Here is a 26,698-nt window from a genome sequence, read left to right as displayed (position 1 = left end):
AGTACACAAAAAAGATATTTTCATTTTAAGTCAACTTTGGACATTTTTGTCCGTCAATTTTTTGTAGCCCTAAGAGCACTAGTATTGAATTATGTATCTGGATATGTATCTACATATTTGCATAGTATAACTTTAAATTGGGTTGTATTAGATTATATAGATATCCCAAAATTTGTATGCTTATGAATAATGTTTCTTTAAATTTAAAAATATATTGTTCACTCTCTAAATCTTATTTTATTATTATTTTTTCTCTCTTTCCCCCCTCTCTCTCTCTCTCTCCACCAATGAAAACAAATCATCTCTAGAAACATTTCTTTCACCTTACTCTCTCTCTCTCGACACCAACAAAAAGTAATCCAAAATAAAAAATAATAATTTTTAAAAAAAAATAAATAATAGCTCAAAGATATATGATCTAATGTAAGAGCTTTTATTGATATGTAAAATCAATATTCAAAAAATATGATTTTATATATGCATATAAAGAAACCAATATATACTAGTGCTCTAATGATTGTTGCCCAAGCAACATACAATGTTAAAAATGCATAAACAGCACATTGTTTCTAAACTTTTTATAAGGAGAAGTGATATACCAACAAAAAGATCGATCTCATAAAAGTAAATTTACATACTGATATGATTATTTAATCATATGATATTACGTTATATCTACTTTATAATAAAAATAGTTTTATAATCTAAACTGGGTATTGTTTACCATTTTTTATCCACGTCATGTGTTGCCCGCATAAAGATCGGTAATCATCTCTCTTTGTGTAGTTAGTGCAATTTGAGTCACACATTCTTGCACTAGTGATTAACTTTAATACCATTTAATTATAGTGATCGAAGAAAATTATAAATCACCGATCAATTCATATTATGAAAAGACTAATCAATGTTACAGTACTCAAAATTTCTTAAAATTATAATTATAAATTAACCACAAGATCAGTTTCTCTTTTTCACCAACGTGGAATTTGATCATCATTCTCCTGTGTCTCCCGATACTTTACTAGATAAAGCGGCCTAGCTAGCTAGCTTATATATAATAATGCATGTATCAATTAAAAGGAACATTAATTAACATATATAGACCGATTGCACATAATAACTTGCATGCGACCATGGCAAAGGGACATGATACTTTGGACAAAGAGTGCGACAGTACTACTCATGTTGCATGGCCATGCATTCAATGGCCGTAACGTACGCGCGTGCATGCATGCTTTTGGCCAATATTTTAGATATCACACAGTCACCCCCGAGACAGGTGAACAGATATCGGAAGTGAGCCTGCAGCACCACACTGATCATGACACCAAACACGTACATCATGCACCTGCATGCATGCGAGACTGCATCTTTCTTAATTCGCATGCAGCTAAAAAATTGAGTACTTTGTTAATGTAGTTATCTATATATCGTGATCTATATGCATGCAGGCCATCCATAACTAAATCAAGAGTGCTTTATAATAATACTCATGATCATGATTTTATTAATTACCATTTTAATTAAAGTAAAGTCTGTTATAATAAGCATACGTGCATTAATATTGCATTAACCATGTAAACTTTATACATGCATATATATATATATATATGGTTGCTTGCATGCATGCAGAAAAGATAAGCTTTAATTCGGATCATATATAGCGGAACAAATAGTAGTAGTTAAATGATCAGTATTTATTTCCCACCTAACATTTACGTACGCATTGCTCTATAATTTTCTTCTTCTTTTTTCCCCCTTAATTCATTTCCATCCAGCTCACAACATGATGCAGAAATCAAAGGCAGATCTAGAAGGCTAGCTAGCTGAAACATCTATTATTGCTATTTATGATTTCTATTCCCTTATTGTTCCACTTAACGTGTGCGCGGTTCGCTTCACATTAATTGGTTTCGACCAGTACTAGTACTACATACCATAAAGGGTGAGAATTATTAGGTAATTTGTAGTAAATTATTTTATTTTTAAGTATATGTGTAGATTACTTTATTTACATCATTTAAATAATAAAATTTGATTTATAAAATTTAAAATTTAAAATTTATCTTTTAAATTTAATTATATCACGTACACATGCAGTGTGTAAAAATATATTTAAAACTACTTATATATGAATCAAATTTAATTAACTTGAAATTATATAATGCGATAAAAATTTCACGTATTAATCGTACTTATGCTAATCTATTAATTACTCCAATATAAAAGCTCGCAGTGGCTGATCTGGTACTTATAACGAGTACTCGGCATTCCATGATTTTTGTTTATTGGCAAATTCAACTATACTAATTAACTACTTCCATGATTTCTGGATGGAGTTTTCTGGATATATGCCCCCAGAATCTTGTGGAGAGAAGAATCAACAATAATAACCAAAGTGCATATATCTCTCTCATGATTACTTCTCTACAAAATTATATAGCTTGCACTTAAGGGATCTATATATGAGCATACTCCTTTTAACATTTATTTATCTTTCATATCTTTTTATAATTAGTTAATAATTTTTGTTTTCTAAACAACCAAATATATATTCAGATAAGGAAAATGATATATTTGAATAGGGGGTGATGTTCCTCAACAAACACTCTATTACAACAACCACAGCGAAAAGTGAAAAAAAAAAACAAAACAAAACAAAAAATGGGTTTTGAGACCAAATACTTGGTCTCCACCCATATCTTGCAAAAAAGGCACCATCTTAAATGACGGTTTTTTATAGTTTATATTATTGTGAGAGCTGTGGAGCTACCGTTAGAGCACTAGCATTGGACTCATCAAATGAGTTCAATCTTCAAAATTTGATGATTTTGGTTTTAAAATCCTGGCATTGGATTCACCATATGCTCAAATGTCAAGTTTTTAGCTACAGTACATTCATCTTCATCTTCAAATTTGAAGACTCACTATTCACACTCTATAACCATTATTTTATTTATTTAAATTATTGTTACTCAATTTTGAGCCACAATATATTTAAGTTAGGAAATAATAATTTAAATATTAAATTAAATTATTAATTAATATATAGTTAGTGTAATTGTCAAATATGAAAAAAATAAATTAAAAATATTATTATTAACGAAATAATATTATATTATTATTTTGATGAATCTAATGGTTAATCCAATGTGGGGTTATGGATAGAGAGGTTTTGAATTTATGAAAAATATATACTTTTCATCAAATTTTAAAGATAAAAATGATAAATTCAATACTAATGCTCTTAGAAACGATGTAAGTTGAAGGTACACTACAAATTATTGTATTGAGATGTTTCCTCAAAAAATCTATATTTCGTCCTTCAAGATTATCGATTAGTGAAAGTAGAAATATAATAAAAACTAAAAAGACCGATATGGAATGGACAAGACTGTTACAAGCCAAGTTTCCTGTGATTATAAGATAGGGTGGGATAGATCTGCAAGATCTTTAGATGAAAAATTTACTGACACAGCGCGTGTAGCTAACAGATTATGGTGCCAGTTAATGCATGTAGCCGCGCCAGTTAATAAAAGGTTTATGTGGAAGAATAGTATGCATGTATTTATATACGCGTGATTGAATGCAAAGGACTCTGACAACTACCAGTCATTATCCCTATATGAATTACTATCACTCCAACGTTTCCCACTAGCCATGAGGTCCAATCACATTAACAGCTAGATTTCAGCAATCAATCGCTTTTAATACATGATTTAGAAATCATGGTTGTTCTTATTCAACATCCGGATCCAGATCTTATGTTCATATATATAGTTTTTTTGCCACCTGGTTAATAATAATAATAATAAAGTATTTCATTCATTGTCTATTTATTAAACATTTATTATTTGTTTATTGTCGAATGATCTCTCCCTCTCTTTTTTAAGCAACCTATACTTTTAAGTAAAATTGATAGTATATATATATATATATATATATATGTATATGTATAATATAAAACATGAGGTATTAATTAAAGACTATCTGAATATAAAAATAATTTTATCTCATCTTATCTCATCTCATTATTATAATTTTCTTAAATTCTCATACAAAATATAATAAGTAATTCAAATTTTTTAAATTTTAAAATAATAATAATATTAAAAATAATATTATAATAATATTTTATTCAATTTTTATTTAAAATTATCTCATCTCATTATCCAAACAGAACCTAATTTGACGGTTTTATGTAACCTCGCAACGTAAAATAACAATATTTCATATTTTACAATTTACACTGAATGTATGTTATGATCCTTCTCCTATTTCTCTTATTCTCCCATTCCTTTATAATTCTTCCATTCATTATTCCCTGCCATCGTCCCTACCTTCCTCAAGTTGGCATTTCCAATGGCATAATTATCAGATGGAGAGTATTTTGGTGTGCCCCTTTCATGTATGAGCTGTCATTGGTGCACGTGGCACCATCCGTTTATCTCCTTCCTATATTTTTTTTTCTCAATTAGTAAGTTTTATTATTATTAAGATATAATTTAAATAATTAAATTTATATTTGTTTATCAATTTAAGTTTTTTAAAATAAATAATAAATAATATATATATATATAGAAAAGTGATTCACACTTTATCCTAATTAAATATTTCACATCTTAAATAAAATAATGTATATTGGTAATTTAAAAAGAGAACAAAATTGGATGTGAAGGTTATCCCTCATTCCACGAAGGTTACTTCTTTGTACTCTCAAAAAGTACAACCACCCTCCGAGGGCTGTGCAAATATACAGAAGTGGCAATATCTCCTGTAATCTTACCAAATTTTTGAAGGCTGTGTGATATCGATTTAGCTATCGTTTTAAAATAGTCTATATATAATAAATTAATTATATATATTATATTTAAAAATAATATCAATATAAATCTTAAAAAGTTAAAATATATATTTATAAAATTTAATAATACTTCTAAATTCTCAATCTAATTATTTAAAAAAATAATTACTCATATTCATTACGAAAAGAGAAGTAGAGATTTAATTTTCAGTACTCAAGAAAAAAAGATTAAAAAAAATTAAAAAAAAAGTAATCTTCAAGTGTGAAAATTATGAAAAAGACAGACTTTTTACATTAATTATAAAAATAATAATTTTGACCAGTACACTAAAAATCGATCGATATTGACTAAAACGCATCAGTACAATCAATATTTGATCCGGTACAAAATTCCTATCTCACCCGTATCGGCTACACGGCACGGCACGTCACGTCCGGTATTCAAAACATTGAATTTTACTCAATAAAGTCGTAGATTTCCTTTGGTTGACCGTACAATCATGTTACAGAAGTGGCACCAAAGTACTAATTGTAGCACCAATTGTCTACAACAGTCATATTTGCATGCAAATCCCATTCGAATACACACCAATACCATTGTAGTTAATTTACCCTAGTGATATTCCTCCTAACCTCGAGAGCGAATAAAAAGAGAACATTCGATTGACTTGTACATCTTCATAAAGTTTATGCCTTACTTAAGCATGTGTATAAAATAATAAAAAGTAATCGTTACAAAAAACTAACAATAATCTAGCACCATTTGGCAAATTTGTTAGCCACTCACTCAGGTAAAAGGTATGATACTCCCAAAGAAAACAATCAAAGTAAAAAGATAAATATACACTGCATCTTTAAATTATTAAGGCTCTAAGCAATTCAAATTGACAGATTATATCTTCAAGCACTTTATGCATTCAACATGCATGGCGCAGTGCCAAGTATCATTTTTTGGGAGTGAGAGAGTGTAATAATGTGCTAGTTTTGATAATTTTGGGTGCAAAGTGCAGAGTTCCTGTGCTTTTCTATAAAATAAGGACAAAGTGGAATAATGACTGCAGATACACAGTGGAGTTATACACATAACAAGACAGGAAAATTCGAATTTATTACCCACAATTCAGACTCTACGTGCTGCTAACACTCTACTCTGATTCCATAGGTACTTTTCAGACTTATGCTTAGACACTATGTCACTACCCCCATCTTTTAGTCCAATGAAGCAGCAAATAGATGCCCTGCAAAAGAGGGGAACCAATTTAAAAGTAAGTATGCTGCCAATTTATTCACAAAAAGATGTTATAATGGGTATCCATTATAGTTCAACATTCATTAAGTCAATTGATTAACCGCTACTACCTACTTTATGCATCCAAATACTGTACAGAGAAGCAGAGAAGATGGTGATACAATGCCTAACACTCGAGTACAGAGAAGCAGAAAGATTCACTCAGTTTTTAATTATCATATATAAGATAGCTTGAAGGTGAAGGAACATCAAGTCAAATTTGAGAAAAAAAAAATTAAAATGAAATAAAAATAGAATAGAATCTTGAGACCTTTTCAACGAGTTTTTTTTTTTTTGTTTAGAAGTAGAAACAATGACTCATGGGCCCAATTCAAGTTCCAAAACCCCACGCGCCCCAAAAATAAAAAACCATATTCTTATCAACATGACTTCAGGCTCTTTTTTTCACGGATAAGAATACAAAGATACAAAGATATAGGGACTTCAGGCTCTTAGAAACATATAGCTCAGGATTATCCTGATCCAGGACTATAGTAATTGACTTGATCAGCACCGCAACCATGTACAGCAGTAAACAAATGGGCCCAAAACTGAGTCTCCAGCTTTGAGAATTCACAAACAAGCACTCAAGCTTTCTGTGAAGCGCCTACCCAAAAGTGCACCCAACGATTCTCCATAACCAAATAGAAAAATAAGAGAACATGGCAAAGTATTCCTACCAACAGCCTGTACAAAGTCCAATCTGAACATGAATACTTTTAATCGCTACTGCAGTCAAATTTCACATTTGCAGTCCAATTAATAGGCAACCTTAACACTCAATTTGAAACTAATAAAAATTTGAAAAAGCATAGAAATTAGCAGAAGTTGAAAACCAAACACTAGCACAATTGCTTCTTGCGTCAAGGGACAACACCCTGTCGTGAGATTTTTGGGTATTCTAGTCCAATTTGTATTACTCTTTTTTTTCTTTGTATATTTTAATGTGTAACTTATTTTATTTCTTTACTTCTTGAATGGGTCACTGTCGTAGGTCGTCAAATCCTCAAGTTGTGCATATCCAGTAGTTATTTGGAAATGCTGTCAATGTGTCATGACTCTAATTGTTAAGATTTGTTGACACTTTTTGCCAATACATACAAGTACAATTTTCAGACCCCCTACTTCCATAAAGATAGTAAAGATAAGAGAAACACCAAGCTGGAAAGTTAAGGATACCCATGATACCAGACTTGTTTTTTACAAGTAATTGAAAATTTTCTTTAAAAACGTAAAGGTGTAGTCCAAGTACAACAAGAATATAACAAAAGGATCCAAAATTGCATGATCCAATTTAAGAAATAATTAAAAATCCACACAAATGGCTGGAAATGGTATTTTACCATGTTCAACAATAAGTAACAGTCATAAACAACTTAACCCATTTAAAAAAATCTGGCAGGAAAATGGTATTCTACTATGGCCAACAATAAACAATAATTACTTATTAAAAAACCTAAACAATACACACAAGGAACTTATCAGCACAAATGAGCTAAAAAAAATGTAACACACCCAAATCCTACCGAAAGTACCTAAAAGGCCTAAATAAATCTGCCTAACACCCTCTTAAATCATTCTTATGTCATAGAGATTGACCATTCCATATTAGTATTATACAGGATTTGTTTTGTTCAAATGTGCTGGCGCGCAAGGGAATACAAGGACTGGAGCTAGGGAATACAAGGATCGGATAAAAAAGTCTTAGTTTAAACCAAGAGAATTCAGTAAGCAAAAGGCAATCACAAGTCAAAAGGCTGAAATATATCAAGCCACAACAAATGATATCATACCACCAACTAACGTATAGGTTACAATAATATGGAATGGTCAATCTCCAAAAACCCATTTAGGCTTTGTTTAGGAGTTTATAAAGGAATGGAATGATCCCTATATGCATCATGTGGTGTTTGTGGCAGGAGCGCAATGAACGGACGTTCAAGGACAAAGAGAGATCGATGGAGGAATTGAAAGCTTTTTTTATTAGAACTCTTTGTACTTGGGTCATTGCTGTTGACTTTAATGGCCTAGATTTTCATGATTTTCTTATCTCTATTGCTCCAACTTAGCTAGGGCAAACTATACATTGTATCAGGTTTGCCTATTCTTTGATTAATATAATTTATTTACTTATATAAAAAAAAAGGAATGGAATGGAATAAAAAAAAATAAGGGGAAAAATGAATGGAATGGAATTGAATGGGTATAATTAATGGAAAGGAAATGAATAAAATGGAATGGAATCAATGCAAATCTTGTTTAGATATTTTGAAAGGATGAAATGGAAATTTATAGAAATAAATAACCTTATTTACTATTATAATAAAAGTGAATAGATATAGAATATTCTGTAAATGGTTTTTTAATTTTCTTTGGTATATTTATGAATTGTACGAGCTTTCACATATCATTTGTACCAAGTACAAATTATTGAGATGGAGTTTTAAACATATTGTCAAAAAAAGACAAACAAAAGGGATTCACGGTCAAAGGTAGTGCCCGAAGAAACCACCCGTATAAGTACAATTGGTAAAGACTAGGCAACCCTCAGAGCATAGCAACAAATTTGGGAACTTTCCGGCAACGCCATCATTTGCAATTTGGAAGTTTATTCAGGAAGAGTACATATTGGAGGGAGTGAAGTGAATAGATGCTTATTAATTATAGATGACGGCATTTGGAAGTTTCTTCAGGAAGAGTACAAATTTTAGATGAATAGTGGCTGGTGATTCGGTGAATAGCAAAATCCTGTTTCATCCATACCATGCAGCACATTCAGGTAAAATTCAGGAAAAAATCGAGACAGAGAGCTCAAATTCGGTTCCCTTTTATATAAAGGAAGAACAATGGATAACTAATTAAATGAAAGAGATATTCAATAATTTAATAAAACATCGTGTTCAACTTAAGCAATGAACAATTAATTGACACCACAAATATCTATCCATGCAAAAAAAAAAAACCCTGCCCGCAAATTACTTGCCCAAACCGAAACCCTAAGAAGGCTGAATCAAATTGAATGTCAAAGACCCAAACCTCTCAGGAAGCAGAGTGCTTTCCCTCGCAAGCCGGGCTCTCGTAGAAATTCTTGGAGGGGTACTTGGCGGTGACCATACCGACCTCGAACACCAAGTCATCGCCGCTGGACCGGATCCCGGTGATGGACCACCACTTGAAAAATGCTCGGACCCGGATACCATCGATGTCGGCTATTCTACCAGCCACGATCTTGCCGGTTATTTTCTTTGAATAGGTGGCCAAATAGTTGTCCGGCGGGAGAGTAACCTTGCAGGAGCCGCCGAGGTCGACGGAAAAGTCTCCAGTGGTAGTATTAACGGAGTAGCCGAGAACGGAGGAAGGTAAAAGGCCGATGGGGAAGCCATAGTTCGTGAGCTCAGAGTGGGCTGGAGTCGGGTTCTGGGAAGAGAAAGGTAAGAGGAGAAGGAGAAGGAAGAGGGTGTAGAAGGAGAAAATGAGACATTTTGTGGCCATAGTGCTATTTTCGTTTAGTTGAGGTTTGTAAATTTTTTACTCGGAAAAATGAGAGTCTGAGACGTGTGCAGACTCTGCTTTCTTATATGCCTTTATTTCTCTGGTTTGCTTTTGGTGTATGCGTTGGCACGTTGTAGCAACTGACACCAAAGGAGATAAGGAATTCCGTCTTTGATTTTGTCAAAGACTGCTGCTATACAACCTCCTGCTATCCCGATGTCAGGGGGCGGAGTAGGAAACAAAACGATTGGCAAAACGACGTCGCCAAGTTAACAGATGGGGGGAGAAAAGTAGAGAGGGGGGAACGTTATCCGATTGTGCAGATTTACAAACATCATTTTGATGCCTGGCTGGTGGATGTAAATTTACAAACCAAATGGAGAATTACTGCTGTTTATGGACACCCAGTGGTGAGTCGTAGAAAGGAAATTTGAGCATTGATAAAAAATATTTCTGTCTGTTGAGAGTCCATGACTCTGTTTTAGTGATTTTAACGAGGAGATTTTAAATGAGAAAAATAAGGAGTAGGAATCGACGTGAATGGCAAATTAGGCTTGTTTATAAAACCCAACCCAATCTGGAACCCGGATAATGTATGAGTTTCAATTACAAGTTCCGGCCCGGAACAAATCCAGGCGGGTACCCGCATAAAAAACCCGAGTACACCCGGTTTGGATACTGGATTTTAAACCCGACACTTTTTTTCTTTTTTTTTTCGGTTTACAACTTTCTCACATCCTTTAATTTACTTTCTTTCAACATCAGACATTTTGAAACATGCACTCCTTTATAATTTGTTAAGATGTAAAATTAGTTACTCAAGGGAACACCAAGCAGCTAGCTACTGCTTTTCCTACTCCTTCTTCAACTGCAACAATTTCCTTCACCCCATTATCATCAATCTCAAGTATTTTCAATTGCTCAAGACAACTTATGACTGAGGTTGGAAATAAACTTTTCATGAAAAAATATTAATAACATGCAGCATTTGATTTTAAAAAAAAATGTGCAACCTAAAACTTGGGTTCCGGCTCGGTTTTGAAACCTAGGTTCCGGTCTGGGTCGAAATCCAGATGAACAGTCCTATGGAAAATGAGGGATTTTAGATAGGCTTTGGATTATTGTCATATGCAAAGTATAAACACAAAGCGGCATTATTTTACATGGTCTAATATAAGGAATAATATTCACGAGAGATTAGATAGATTTATTGCTAACTTCGATTGGTTTTCTTTGTATCCATCTATGAAAGTCAGTAATTTTATGGTCACACATTTTGATCATAATTGTTTATTGCTTGATACAACTGGTTTAGTTTATGATCCAAGATGCTAGGGGTTGAAAGCCTTGCACATTTGAATCTATGTGGATTGGGGCAATGAGATGGGAAGAAATTATTGCTTCTATATGGGGTAAATGTACTAATGAGGTATTAGTTGATGATTTGAATGAGTCTATATCTTGTTGTAAACTCTAGCTCCAATCTTGGAAGTATAAACAGTTTGGTAGAATTCAAAAGCAATTGATAGAAAATAGGGTTGAATGTATAGATTAGTTCCTGATTCTGATACAGTTTCAGAAATCAGGGGGCTTAAATATGATATTAATTTATTATTGGAACATGAGGAAATTATATGAAAGTAGAGATCTAGGGCGTTGTGGTTACGTTCGAGTGATAAAAATATGAAATTTTTTCATTATAAAGCTTTTCAGCGAAGAAACAAAAATCATATTTCTAAACTTCAAGATGTGAGGGGTGTATGGAAAGAGGGAGAGAGGAATTGGATGAGGTTATGGTTCCCTATTTTTCAAATCTATTTTCCACTATTTATCCTAACATGATGGATCCAATTACAAATATTTTGCAAAAAAAGTTACTAATGAGATGAATCAATCACTATTAAAGTCCTAATCTGTTGAGGAAGTTAAAGAAGCTTTATTCTAAATGCAACCTATGAAAGCATCGGGCCCATATGGGATGTCATAGGTCTTTTTTCAAAAATATTGGCACATAGTGGGGGAAAAGGTTAGCAACACAATTTTGTCTATTCTGCATCAAGGGATAATTCGTAAGGAGTTGAATGACATTTTTATTGTCCTTATTCCAAAGAAAAATAAGCTTGAAAAAACTCAAGATTTTCAACCTATTAGTTTATGCAATGTGGTTTATAAGATAATTACTACGACGATTGCTAATAGGTTGAAATTAAATTTGCCAAGCATTATCTCCTCTAGCCAATCAACTTTTGTACCAAGAAGAATTATTACTTATAATATTATTCTTGCATATGAGGTTGTACATTCTATAAAACGGAGAATGAGGGGAAAATGTGGTGTTATGTCAATTAAATTAGACATGAGTAAGGCTTATGATAGGTTGGAGTAGAAGTTCCTTGAAAGGGTGTTAGTCAAAATGGAGTTTGATTCTAAATGGGTAGTGCTGATTTTGTCATGTATCTCTTTAGTTTCTTATAAGATTTTAATAAATAGTATGCCCTCTTCATCGTTTGTTCACCATGGGGTATTCGACAAGGAAATCATTATCACCATACTTGTTTGTCTTGTGTGTGGAAGGATTATATGCTCTTATTCAAGATGCCGTGAATAGGAGAGTGTTAACGGAGATTAAAATTTGTAAAGTTGCACTAGTTATTAGCCATTTGTTCTTCGATAATGATAGTTTATTATTTTGCAAAGCTATTGTGACTGAAAATGGAGCTATTATGAGGTTTTTATAAATTTATGAATAGGCTTCTAGACAACAATTAAATTTGGAAAAAACTGATATTGCTAAGTAGAAATGTGGATTTTGAAGAAGTTGAAACTATTAAGGATATATGACATGTGGTCTCTATTCAAACACGTTATCATTATTTGGGATTATCATCTTTTGTAGGGCGCTCCAAAACAGAAACTTTCCAAGACTTGAAGTATCGTATTTAGAATAAACTACAAGGGTGGAAAGAAAAATTGATATCACAAGCGGGTAGAGAGATATTGATTAAAGTTGTGGCCAAAAATCTTCCTACATTCACTATGAGTTGTTTCAAACTGCTCAAAGTGTTGTTTAAAGAATTGAAACATGTGTTTGCTCGATTTTGGTGGGGTCAAAGAGGATCTGAATGTAAAATGCATTAGATTAGTTGGAGTAAATTATGTGTTTCTAAACTGCATGATGGTATGGATTTTAGGGATTTGGAACTATTAATCATGCGCTTCTTTCAAAACAAGGATGGAGAATCATGACTAATCCAGATTCATGACTAATCATGATTTGGTACAAAAAGCTTTTTCCTCTTTTGTGGCAGCTTCCATTTTACAAACTTCTTTGCATTTTTAGGCTATGGATAAGTTTGTTTGGAAGGAAAATAAGAGTGTACAATACACTGCCAAATCTAGTTATCATTTTAGGTTGAGACTTAATTCAAAACCTGATCAGATGGAAAGTATGGAGTCCAGAAAGTATCCAACTTATTGGAAAAAAATTGTGGCATTTGGATCTACTTCCAAAGGTAAAAAATTTTTGCATGGAGGGCTAGTCGAAATAGTCTACCAACGAAGTGAAACTTATTGAAGCGGGGTGTGTTGTCAGAAGGATTGTGTGGAATTTGCAACACTCAAATAGAGGATCAGCTTCATGTTTTGTGTTTATGCTCAAAGGTAACTCCGATCTGGTTATCTCATTGTAGTCAAGTGTTTCCTCTCTTTTGTACTACTACTTGCTTTGATGGGTTAGTGTGTAATCTTTGGTTTTATCATTTATTACTATTGCTTGGGATGTGAGGAAACTTAGAAACCAAAGCTTATTTGAGACAACAACTCACTCTCTTGAAGTATATGTTGATCATTATATTAAGTATGTAGCTAGCTTTAATTTTAAAGAAGTGTTGAGAAAAGAAAGGATTTTATCATGGAAATCTCCACCAGTTGGTTTTGTTAAATTGAATTTTGATGGGCTCTCTTTAGGGAGATTGGAGCTGCTGGAGTGGGGACAATTTTTAGGGATGATAAATGGATTGTTTTGTTTGCTTCAAGTAGGAAGGAAGTTGGGAGTTTTTCAATAGATGATATTGAAGCTTTAGCAATATTAAGAGGTCTACAGATGATTTTACACATGGGGTATACAAGATTAAAACTGGAAGGGGATTCTTTGACAGTTCTTGAAGCTATAAATTCTCAAGTTCACAATATTACATCTCAGGAGCCTTTGATCATGGAGATTCAGTGTATTTTATACTGCTTTTAAATGTTTGATGTCATTCATGTGAGAAAACAAGGTAATAAGGCAGCACACCTACTAGCTCAACATGCCAAATAGATTGATCTTCTACACATCAACGGTGGCACTCTTATTCGAATTTTATCTCTAGTAGGGTGTTTATAGATTCTAATTTGATGTAATCATTACTGTTTATTTCGTTTTGGGACGGAGTTTGTACTTTCTTCTGTTGTTTGATCTATTATGAATGAATCAAGTTTATAAAAAAAAAATAAAAATGTTGCCTAATATCACATTTATTATCTTTTGTTTATCCTATTTGAAATATAATTTTATATTAGTTTATCCATCTAAATTCTATATAATGATAAAATATTATTTATTTTATTTTTTAATTAAATAAAAATATATTTTATTTTAATTATTATAATTTATAATATGCATTTTTTTATGAATTTTTTTAAAACATAACGGTTATATTATTCATTCTAATTAGATTATTATTATTTATTTATATTTTCAATAATTTTTATTTGCAAGTGAGAATCTAATAGTAAATATTTAAAATTCTATGGAGTTGTTAATTTAACTTTATATAAACTTTTATTCGGATTGGTGAAATAAGAATAAAAAATTAAAATGCCCTTTTTATAGTTGAGGCCAAATTTATTGAATCTCTTTCAATTACTGTAATTAAAAGTCAGAATAATTATATATTGTCTAATCCAATGCAAGTCATTAAAGTCAATATTGATTTTTTTTTTATAAAAAAATAATAGTACGACTTTTAAATATATTTATTAAATGTGCTCACTCATATTATTTTATTTTATTTTATTTTTTTAATAGTTAAAAATGTTGAAATAAAAAAAACTCATTTACGCTAATGTACATATTTAGAATGGATATTTGATGTACATCCTAACATTGTCCTTCTTAATAATTGACAAAAAGTAAAGAAAAACTATTTTACTTTCTACCCAAAAAAAAAGCGCAAAAAAACAACAAATAATGATTGGTATGTCTGACGTTAATTTGCCTGAGCATGGTTCTCAATTTAGTAGTAAATTAGGCTTTGGGCAGAAGAACTCAGAAAGAAAGGCAAGCATTATTATTGTTGATGGGCCAGCAGAGGAGAGCAAAGCATGGGCAGTAGCGGCCCCCACAACCCATCTCCTATTGGTATTTACGTTTGTACGTTGAAGTGGTCTAGATGATTTATAACTAGTAATAAAAAAAAAAAAGTAATGGATAATAAAAAATAATAATATATAGTTTATAAATAATAATAAAATAGTGTATTCTCATATTACTTCATTTATCAAACATAGTCTAAGGTTGGCAAACATACTTCAAATCATCTCAAATTAATCATTGATGAGATCTATTACTTTTTCAACTTCTCATAAAAAGTTAAATTCATCACAATCTATTTTATACATTCAAACACATATCAATAGGACCTACACAATATTACTATTCACAAATCAACTCAAATTATCTAAGATCACCTTAACATCCAAACGCAATCTAAACTTTCCTACATTTACCATGAATTTCTAATTTACCTTTCTTTTGTTGGCCTTTTAACAAAGGTGGACTGTAATTGCGTTTTTTTTTTTTTCTAAACTCTTAAAGTTTTAAGAGAATTGTTATACTTATAAAGAGATTTTATAAAAGTAAATTTATAAATTGACATAACTTTATATGATACATTAGATTTACTTTACAATAAAAATAATTTTACAATCTATTAATATTATCAAATCATATTAGTTTGTGAATTTATTTTTGTGAGATTTATTTGTAACTAAAGTATTTATAGATTTCAAATGTATAATTTAATATTTATTGGCATTATCTTTCAAATTAAGTTACACCTGAATGACCATATTGACATATCAATTAATGTAGACATAAACTACTTGCTTCAATAATTATAGATGTTATAAATAATGTTTCGTGGTTAGAATCCACTCACGTTGACTTATGTGCCTTGGTTTTGTTGTTCAGGCTAAAGGGTCGGATTCAAATGGATTATGGATTATGGATTATGGATCATTGCTTTTGGGCTTGTGTGCTTATTCCCTTAGAACCTATGAACCCATTCTTTAAAGACTAGTCGCCATAAGGTTGCTTTTGTTATTTCACGACACTAGATTGGATCAAAACTAAAATGAACATTTAGGCTGGTTTGGTTATATAAAATTATTTCATCTCATATTATTTTTATTATTTTTTTAAATTTTTACATAAAATATGATAAATAATTCAACTTTTTCAAATCATAAAATAAAAATAATATTAAAATTTTATATTATAACAATATTTTATACTTTCAAAAAAACATCTCATATGATCTGAACTGTGTACTAAATGAGGTCTATAAGATGAGATGATTTTAAATGAGTTGAATAAAATATTATTAAAATATTATTTTTTAATATTATTATTGTTTTAAGATTTAAAAAAGTTGAATTGTTTATTATATTTTGTATGAGAATTTAAGAAAGTTGTATCGATGAGACGAGATGAAATGAGATGAAATCCTATCTAAATCCAAGAGGCCTTATTTGCATAGAGGAATACAATCATTCATCTAAATTCAAACATGTCACACATGCTGATGTTACAGATATTAAGTGAGTATCAGTTAATATAAATTAATTGATTGAAGAAGCTGGCATTTGAAGTATGATACATTAACGTGTTCGACTGAGGATGATAATGTGTTTTAGGATGAAAAATCGCATTGCTTACACATCTATTAATTTTTACTTAAAATCAGCCGGAAATATATTAATTTGTTTGCAAATAACTATTTACATGATACTGCATTTGAGCTCAAGATAGCATGCAGATTCATGGAGGGATGCAGACTTTTGTTTCCCTCTTCCTGCAGAAGATCAGGACAGCAAACAGGAACTAACACGTATTTGATATATGTAGTAGTGTACATTAATGACAACCATAAAAGATACATGAGAGCATTTGTTTAATGTCTTCTTCTCTTTCTGTGGGTGGATTAGCAATTTGGGTTCGAAAACTGTTGTTCGATCATTGATCAAGATGGAGAGTTCCAAAGCTCTGCGTTTTTTACCTTAGAGACACTCTCCAGCACGTCCAAAGGAAGAATGTCTCCGATGACAACCACCATCTTGCTTGCCAAGTCTACTTTGTACGAGGTCACTCCTGTTTTTTAGGAGATCAGGGAGAGAAAGAGATCGGAAAGTTCAGTTTCCAGCAAAGTCAACATGGAAGAAATCAAAGCCAAGTTAAGGTTAACATTAGGAAAACAAGTCTCATATATATGCTTTGGTTTCGTCTGGTTTGTGATTCGATCTTGTGGTCTTTTTTACTCACATTCAAAAACTGCATACACAGAAACGAACACACAAAGCTTTTTCACAGCATTGATCTTTCCTTTTGTGGGATTACCTGATTCATCATTGGCATTCAATGCCCGTTAATCACGAGAAAGAAGAGGAAAGAGAAACCATAGGGAAATTGCTTCTTTTTTTTCTTTTTTTTTTTTTTTATGAATTTGTTAAAAAATAGTTGAAGAAATTGTATTACAGTCTCAAATAAGAACTGTTCAAATAGCTGATCTTTAGAGAAAGGGAAAAACAAAATTGTAAAAAGCCCATTTTTACGCACCTTCAATCTTTGAGATGTGTTTCTCAACTTTTCTTGCACAACCATGGCAGTGCATGGACACCCTTAGCATCACCGTCTGCACAGTTCATGATCAACACAACGGAAATTGTAAAAACTAGTAATTCTTCTCTCTCTCTCTCTCTCTCTCTCTCTCTCTCTCTCTCTCTCTCTCTCTGTGTGGAAAAAGAAAGCTCAGAGAAAAGAACCTCACCTTGGGCTTCAATTGAAAAGCCAAGGTCTGGCTTCCAGCAACGAAATCTTTCAATCTCGGCAGCTGGCCTTTGTCACTTGCGATCAATGACCTAGTCTCAAACTCGTCTTGGCTTTCCATAGAGTTCATGCAGAAGCAAGGGCTTGAACAAGATGAAAGAAAAAAACACTCTAACGCCCTCCCAAAGTTGAGCTTCCCCATTTTCAACTAGATCAAGTTCTTACTCACTGATCAGACAAATCCAAAGGTAAACAGAATCTCCCCGCATAAGAAACCAAAACCTTCTTACCTACTTAACCAACTGCTTCGGTAATATAAAGTCCACGGCAGAGTACTTGTATTGAGAATATTATGTAAGGGTGGAGAGAGAGAGAGAGAGACAGAGAGACAGAGGGGGGTGGGGGGGAACAAAGGAGCTAAACGTCAAATATTCATTGGGGGAAACAAAAGTTGAACAAGACCCAATGAAGCCTATGAAGAAAAAAATTACCAATTAGCAAGATCACCAGTACCTCAGATGTAACCAATTGGTCAAAAAATGTAGACCGTGATCCAGAAGTCCAAAAGGGCGCTCTTAGCTCTTATCAATACTCCAACTAGATTTTGTCATGTGATGAACTACAAAAAAGCTCATGTTTTGAGATCGAGTTCTCCATATATCCAAACTCGCGAGTCTCCCTGATCATGAGAATGTTCTGCTAATCAAAGAATCCCAGAGTGCATTAAAAGTGATTAAACCTATTTCAGATGATCGAGAGGTAAAAAGAGGATCAGTGATCTCCAATGGAAGAGAGAGTGACACTGAACTTTATGAAGTGATTAATGGCTAAGCTAGATAGCCAGCCAAGTACCCAAGATTGGGAAAAAGATACTCAGAGAGTGACACTGAATTTTATGATGAAGGAAGGGCAGGCATTCCTCGTGAGAAAAAGGTTAAGTAGAAGACGTACATATATCAGAGATGAGGAATATTTTTGGTAACCCAACGTAGAAAATAATCAAACTTTTAGTACGTAGCATTAATTTTTCAAATCAGTACTTGAAGCCCTACGAGATATATAAGAAATAGTTCTTTCAAGTGGCCTTTGGTGTGGAGCAATGGATAGAATATAATAATTGAAAACACTTTGCATGAGACTAGAAGTTGTACGTGTTGACATATTTGTCATTGTCTTTAATAATAATTAAAAAGAAATAGTATAGTGGCAATGGGACATGCATGCATGAAGCCTTGAATTATTGGGTGGCCATGACCTCATCAACAGGTTTTTATGAATTATTAGATGATTGAAAGATTCTGTTAATTAATGGATCTTTTCTCTACAGGTTGGTCCATGTGATATGATGGTTTCTCACGATTGGATCACATGACTTCGGCTCTGCAACAGTTAAAGTTGTTCGGTATGAAGAGAGTACTCATTTGGATGCATTTGAACATACAATGGAATCGTTTTCATTAATTTACTATAAACATAGGGTATTTTAGTTATGAGTAATGCTATATCTCCCGAACGATATAGCCCAAAAATCCATGGAAAAGGTAAAATGTATTTTTTTATTTTTTTTATTTTATATATTTTTTTAATCATCATAAACATTTAAAAAAAAAAGTAAAAAAATTTATAACATCATTAAAAAACATTTACTTAATCATTAAGTAAAAAAAAAAAAACATTCAGGATATAAATTCAGGTCTCAAAGCATTTCTCTTTAGTTATTAACGCATAATATATATAAGTGAAAGATGAATTTCTATATATCAGTTACTATTCACTTTCACACTTCTACATTTATAATTTTTTTTTCATAAAGTATAAATATGTTTTTCATAATGTGTGGTATGTATGGTAGTAGAATTTAAATAAGGGTAGTGATAGGGTTACTACCCATTCACTACCCACCTACTACCCAAGCACATTTCAAATTTTTTTATTTTTTTATTATTTTCTTTTAAGTATTTTTTTATCATCCTTAATTATTAAGAAAAAATTAAAAAAATATATAATTTTATTAATATTCACTTCCTTAATCATTAAGTAAAATTAAAAATTAAAATAAAAATCAAATACAATTTGAGTAGTAATAGAGTAATAACCCTATCATTATTCTTTAAATAATGAATGATAAGAATAATTTTTTATAAGTGAAATAATCGTGATCTGAATATTTTATATGTGTTTTTATACTGAATAGATACGATTAATTTTATATAGAGGATCTTTATACGGGATCGAGTACGTACACTTTCATTTTTTGAATCAATATTTCCTCAAATTCTTTTACTTAAAAAAAAAAAAAAAATCCTTCAAATTCTTGCTAATTCAAGCAAGAAGTCATAGATAAAGTGGATCTTACATAATAATTTATTGCTCGAAATATTGATATGGACAGTAATAAATGATGTAGATCTGAAGTATCTATCTCTTTATCATGATGACTTGAGGGCCGAGATCTTTTTCTTTCATTTTTGTAAGTTGTCAGGTTTTTGTTCATGGCCAACTGTACTGCACCAGCCAACCAGCTCCTTCGTACGTAGTGCATGGAGCACTTTCGTTATATAGTACAAAACTAAGGAAGTTTTAATTCGGTCATAGTAAGAGTGGCAACAACATACATCACATGACGGCAATCGGTTTTAATTCCTTCAAAGGGACCCGGCCCATAAGAAAAACAGGAATATGCATGGCTGGCCACCAAATGATCCTAGCCCTTTTTTCAGGATTACAGACTGACTTTTTCCGATAATTATCATAAAAATTACCCATAGTTGAGTACGTATAAATCACATGATGATCATGTATTAATAGACTGTTAAAAATTCAGCTCTGCTTATTGGAATATGTTAGAAATATTAGATCAAACTATACAGCGAAATCGATATTATCTTATCGTAAATATTTAAGATCTAGTGTGGTTGTTTTACAAATTCTTCGTCGCCATTGTCGTCGTTCATCCGGAATCTCCTGTATCGATGGTGGAGTGTGTTATGTGAAAATACTAGAACAACACTCACATATTCTACTACCTAAATGTCAAGATTAGAGAGAACCATTTGAGATAGAGATTTCTTGTTTGTGATGCCAGTTTCATCCAAAGGGGAGAGGAGCTATGTAAATAGTCCTTCTAAATATAACCTCCGACTGGCCCTTAATGACCAATCATTAAGTTTCATGAAATAGTTTAAGAATCATTGTATAACTACTAAGAGAATGTGAAAGGGTATTCATTATAGGTGCCCTTTTCTTACATAATAAGACAGCTCGGCTTAGCTTCACTTCTCCAAATATAGATATTTGCGCGCGGTCAAGTTCCGCCGGTGACTTTACTAACCTTTTTTGGGCTCGGAGTACAAAACGTTAAAGGAGCTCAAGGTAATTTTAGAAAAGTTGGAAAAAATTAGAAGAAAATTTCAACGAAGTTCAAAAGATTACAAGCAATGTTAATATATATATATATATATATTCTTTTTTTCAGAAAAATTTTTGGGCAAAATTAACTTAAAAGTTTTTAGTATATTTGGAATTAGATTTGAGATTTATCAGAAATATAATGTTACAAGTCTGGATGATAGCCCCGTAACAAAGATGCATTTAACGATAAAAATAGGTTATTCGAGATCGATAATCTAAACATTATATAAACATAAATATTTTAAAAATAAATATAAACAAATTCTTTTTATTAATCCAATAAGTACTTTTAGGTCTTTTAGCCAAGTTGATAAGTCAAGAGTGCTACTAACCACTCCATGCAATTAGGAGTGTAAACTCAAACTGAAAAATCGGATTGGATCGGACCGAACCGGACCGGTTTTACCGGTTTTGAACCAGTCCAATCCAAAACCGGTTTTTAAAACGAAAAAACCGGCCGGTTCCGATTTTGGGATTTTTTGGACCGGACCGATTGATTAAAAAAAATAAAAAATAATATTTTTATATATAAGTTTTATACAAAATATTATATATATATTAAATATTAATATATATAAGTTTTATATATAATGTATAATTATAAATTTTTATGTGAAATTTTATATATAACATATATATTCATATATGAAATAATTTCTTATTATAATTTATAAATTATTACATAAAATGTTAATACTAAATCACTAAAAGTTTATAACTAATATTAATATATAACTTATAACTATACCAATAGTCTAATATTAATACTATTATATAGTTTAATATATTAATAAAAGTATCAAATAATTTTTTTCAAATAATTTTTTTTTTATAAACAAATTTTTAATGATAAATTGTGAAATTTACATTTTAAAAAAACTGAAAAAATGACTGGAAGTACCTGTTTAGGAGGATAACCTGTACGTAATCGATTTTGAAAAATATAAAACCAGTACATATCGATTCAATCCTAAATTTTATCTAAAACTAAATCAAACCGGACCAATTACATCTCTACATGCAACCACCTGATCATGTAAAATTTCAATTGGGAATATTGTTCATAGGAAAATGCCATGTTGCCTGTTAATTTTGTCCGCTAATGTATATTTTTTATTTAAAAAAATAAAAATATATTAACGGTACAAACCCATGATCCGGCTACAGGACCTTGTTCATAAGGTCCATTCTAGGCCGTCCAGCTGCAAGTTCTAAGTTCATCTAGGCTTTCTTAGCTTCTAGCTAGTGATAGCTTCTTCGATTGAGAATCAAGATGATAATTGACAAATCAAGATTATAAATAATTCTATTTAATAGTCTTTACATAATATATTATTCACACGATATAATTTAATTTAAAATATAAATTTTAAAATTTGAATTTTATAAATTAAATTATACTATATAGATAGTGTATAATGTAAACACTGCTCCCAATTTATTTACACAAACAATAATAGATCTAACTAGATAGTTCTCGTGATCTTTAAACTATAAATCTTAAAATTTAGAAATAAACCAAAAAATATATTGATGGGACAAGTACACCTATGAGCCAGCGAAGGGAAGACAATTGCAGGCGGATCTACAAGGGAAGACAACTCAAATGCCAGCGAAAAAATCGAAGGAGTACTCGATTTTTGCACCGAAAGCAAATAGACAATGGATGATGCTTCTTAGGCATATTAATGTATAGCACGATGCCAAGTTGATAAAAGGAATGAAGACAACCTGACATGACTCACTCCCCTTCAATGCAACGATATATGTCAGTAGATTTAAGTTTATTGTTTTAAATATATGAGCTAAAACAACCACAAAACCTTTTTTTTTATCCTTTTGGGAAATAAGAGTGCTACAAGCCTACGTCCACAAATAAATTACATAAAAATAATCTTACAAAAAAAGATGTAACTTAATGTAATCTGTTAGATCTACTTTATAATAAAAATAATTTTATAATTTGACAAACTACATCAAACTACATTAATTTATGAAATTACTTTTGTATAATTACTTTATAACTAGAGTATTTCGCAACCGACAAATTGCAATATCATCTCTTCAAGTAGATTCATCTGTTCAGTTTAACTTGTCATTTTTTTTCCCATTTTAATTCATCTTTCCACGAGTCCCTTCCATTAGGATCCTCCTGAACAAATAATAAATTTCTCAAGGAAAAATAAGAAACATAAATTAATGAGATTACCTGTACAAGGATGGGCTTAGAGCCCATTTTGAATTACAGAGCCCATTTTGAATTACGATGTCTTTCTATGTCTCGTCCTGAGTTCCATGTGGGCCGCAAAAGAGACTGGGGATGGACCCAAAAGTACCAAGCCCAATGGTAAGGTCATACCGATTAATCTGACATGTCAGAAAGGCAGAAGATGTATCTTAATTCGTACCATTAACGTCCGGTTCGATAGTAAAATTCTTCGTATCTCATTTTATTTTGTGTCAATATTTAAATATCATAAATATAAATATTTTTAATTTTAATTTTTAATTTTTAATTTTTAAATTATTTTTTATTTAATTATTATCTAATTATTATAATTTTTTTAAAATTTCTAAATAAAATATAAAAATAATTCAATTTTTTCAAATATTAAAATAAAAATAATTTTATTTAACTTTTCTCTCTCATTTCTCATGACCTTATAAAATAATATCTCAACTTAAACTATTTCATTACTATTTATAAATTATTTTACTATTATTCATATATTATCTCATTTCACTATCTAAAGAAAAATGCTAATTTATCTATTCAACTTGTCCCCTCATTTTGACACATCATATATTTTTATTATTTTTATTTAATAGTTAAAGAATTGACTATTATTATATTGATATTTTTTGATATTTTTTAATTATTTTTTAAAATGATACAAAATATGAATAAAAAAAATTAAAAAATATATGTATAATTTTAACCTATCGATCGATTGGAGCGATCAGTTGAAGCGACAGAATAGCACCGCTCCTATCCAAATACCCTTAGTCCAACTGTACAAGTGTGAAATCAACTTCACCAAACGGTAAGAATATGTTTATCCCCGTATTTTTCTATCTGATAACTCATTTTTTAATGAAAATAATTGTTGCCATTGCGATGGCAGTCAAGAGACAAGAGATACCATCGTATTAGTTTTCCAACACTCAACGTTATATTTATATCCAAGGTACAAATGTACTTCTGCTCACCGTTGTAGGAATTAGTAAAGGAGGCATACACTCGAGGGAAAGCCACGAGAACAATCTTACAGAGCATCAAATCTCGTGTGAGAATGTCATCTTGTGGATTTAAGAATGCGTAAGGGTGAACAAAAGCGTGTTATAAAAGTTGAGCTATACCGAATGCGTGTGTTTACTCAATAAAAATAGAATAATAATGTATGAGAAAATATACTTACAACCGTGAATTGCGTAACCGTCGCGTAATCGCTTTGAAAAAAATGAATAAAACATGGGACCCACATGAAAAAAATTAATTTTTTAATAGTGGACCCTACTCTTTTTCAAAACGATTACGCGGCGGTTACGCACTTCACGGTTGTATGTAGAATTACTCATAATGTATATAGTCATGAGTTATATAAGTGATGTATATTTTTATTTTTAAAGTATATTTTATTATTAAAAATTATTTTTTTATATAAATCTCATATTTATTTATTTTATTTGATATTTATATATTTTACGATTCTAAATATTATTTTTTATTTTAATTTTATTTTATTTAATCGTATTATTCTACGTGTCACGTATTAAGTAACTTTTCATTTAAATGATTGATCTATAAAATAATTTAAATTGTGTCACATCAGTTAGTTAGTATAATTAAAAAAAAGTACAGTAGCGTTACTATTAAAAAAAATGAATTCTTAATTTTAGATCTGAGTAATTAGTCCTTGAACTATGAGATTAATTGCAAGTCTAAAAAATTATCTTACGTATGTTTACCTTATAATTGACATCCGTACCCATCACATGATTACAGTTCGGACTTTTGTTTCTCGTATGATACGTATATAAGAATTAATATTAAACTAGTCATATAATTTTGGGGCTAACCAAAATTAAAAGTTTAAGAACAATTAATTAAGGGTAGTGTAACTTATATTTTTTTTATTTTGCTTTTTCTTTCTAATATTTTTTAAATATTTTTAAAAAATAAAAAAAATTAATACACTAATAGTCATCTCCTTAATCATTAAATAAAAAATATTAAAAAAATAAAATAAAATACATGAACAATCAAATTAAAAAAATAAACTCAAATAATATAGTATCATCTTCCATTAATTAACCTACTACTTGAGGCCCACGTTATTCTTTTGGGAAGTTTCGCGTGTGTTTCTTTGACTGCAACGGGATCACGAATTTTTGAAGTGTTGCCATCTAGAAACCTGCCTTGATTGAAAACCTTAAACAATCCACTTGATTTGTCAAAAATTAGTAAAAACTTGACGGCAAAAGGGTGAGATGGATCACATGATTCATATCATGTTGTTGTTGTTGTTGTCGTCTCGTCGTTGCGGCGGTTTTCAAAACTTGGACCGGCGAAAGAGTAAAGACAAGACAACAACAATAATAAATTGTGATAAGTGCTTTTATGCTTTTATGAGTAGATAATGTCTTAAAATATGTAAATTATTTTTACATATTTTTTAAAAATATTGGTTAAATTTGCGATTTATATGTAAAAATAATTTTTTTTAATAATCAACATCACTTAAAAAAAAAGAGACTTACATATAAAATAATTTATCTTTATTAATTAAACTCGAATTTAAAGTTGTAAATTCAATCACGATTATATATCCAATATAAAGAGAAAAGTCAATTAGTCAAGGACTTGATAAAATTCCACAAAGAATAACCAATTGACTCGTGCAGGAAGAAAAGAGTCTTTTCTTTGTTGTGTGTTGACCAAGTATATAATAATATTCAAGTTTGAATTTTTTAAGTAAAATAATCTCTAATTAATCAAATATAAAAAAAAATGTGTTCATTAATTTTTTTTTTCTTTATAAAAAAAAATTAGGAAGAAGGTGTAAAATGTAAATAAAACTCAATTACTTTTACAGGAAAAATTCAAAGTGGAGTGATGTTTGAAAACTGATTTCCAAAATGGAAATGGGCATTAAAAATGAAAAGAAATGCTTTCAGAATTGCTTCAACTTTAAGCTCTTGATCTGCTATTGTTCCTTTTATTAATGGTAAGGTCTCTCAAAATTCTGATGTTCAATGTTCCCCACATGCTTATCTATTGTCACAACAAAATATGTTTTGAAGTATCTCTCTTCAATTCCTTTTTTTTTTTTTTTTTTAAATTTGATGAGACCTACTTATGCTTTCTAATTTAAAATGTAGGACCTCTGGCGCCCTTAATTATACTTCACTTTCTTTGTCTATTTGTTTGGTTGTTAAACTCATTTGAGTTCAATTCAATTTAATTTAATTTTAAATTAAATTTAACATCTAAATATCTAATTATTAAATTATTAAATTTATCTAAACTTAAAGTATCTTTACACGTAAGACTTACAATATTTTTTTAATTCAACACTTTTTTATACAGAAAATTTATAATCTTTTCAACTTCTCA

At 30.7% G+C, this 26,698-nt stretch overlaps 2 protein-coding genes across 6 annotated transcripts; both read right to left on the bottom strand.

Annotated features, from left to right (window-relative positions):
• Positions 1-5,632: 5,632 nt before the first annotated feature.
• LOC109000172 lies at positions 5,633-9,786 on the bottom strand. The gene is made up of 2 exons (XM_035684467.1): positions 9,129-9,786; positions 5,633-6,042 (listed from the first exon to the last, which is right to left on the bottom strand). The coding sequence occupies exon 1, from the start codon at positions 9,582-9,584 to the stop codon at positions 9,132-9,134; it is 453 nt and encodes a 150-aa protein (XP_035540360.1). The 5' UTR covers positions 9,585-9,786; the 3' UTR covers positions 5,633-6,042; positions 9,129-9,131.
• A 6,812-nt stretch (positions 9,787-16,598) lies between these two features.
• Positions 16,599-18,638, bottom strand: LOC108992660 (protein SODIUM POTASSIUM ROOT DEFECTIVE 2). Of its 5 annotated transcripts, none has more exons than XM_035695622.1 (4): positions 18,184-18,631; positions 17,672-17,898; positions 17,461-17,536; positions 16,599-16,995 (listed from the first exon to the last, which is right to left on the bottom strand). In XM_035695622.1, exons 2-4 carry the CDS (start codon positions 17,870-17,872, stop codon positions 16,868-16,870), a joined length of 405 nt encoding a protein of 134 aa, XP_035551515.1. In that variant the 5' UTR covers positions 17,873-17,898; positions 18,184-18,631; the 3' UTR covers positions 16,599-16,867. The 5 variants fall into 5 exon arrangements, with proteins under 5 accessions (XP_035551515.1, XP_018822810.1, XP_035551512.1 ...); XM_018967265.2 differs by having other exon boundaries at positions 17,672-18,005; positions 18,184-18,630; XM_035695619.1 differs by lacking the exon at positions 18,184-18,631 and adding an exon at positions 18,162-18,179 and having other exon boundaries at positions 17,672-18,005.
• Positions 18,639-26,698: the final 8,060 nt, after the last annotated feature.

This window comes from Juglans regia, chromosome 1 (assembly GCF_001411555.2).
Source record: "Juglans regia cultivar Chandler chromosome 1, Walnut 2.0, whole genome shotgun sequence".
NCBI lineage: Eukaryota > Viridiplantae > Streptophyta > Magnoliopsida > Fagales > Juglandaceae > Juglans > Juglans regia.
The sequence above is the reverse complement of the archived record's forward strand: the minus strand, read 5'-3'. Positions and strand labels throughout refer to the sequence as shown.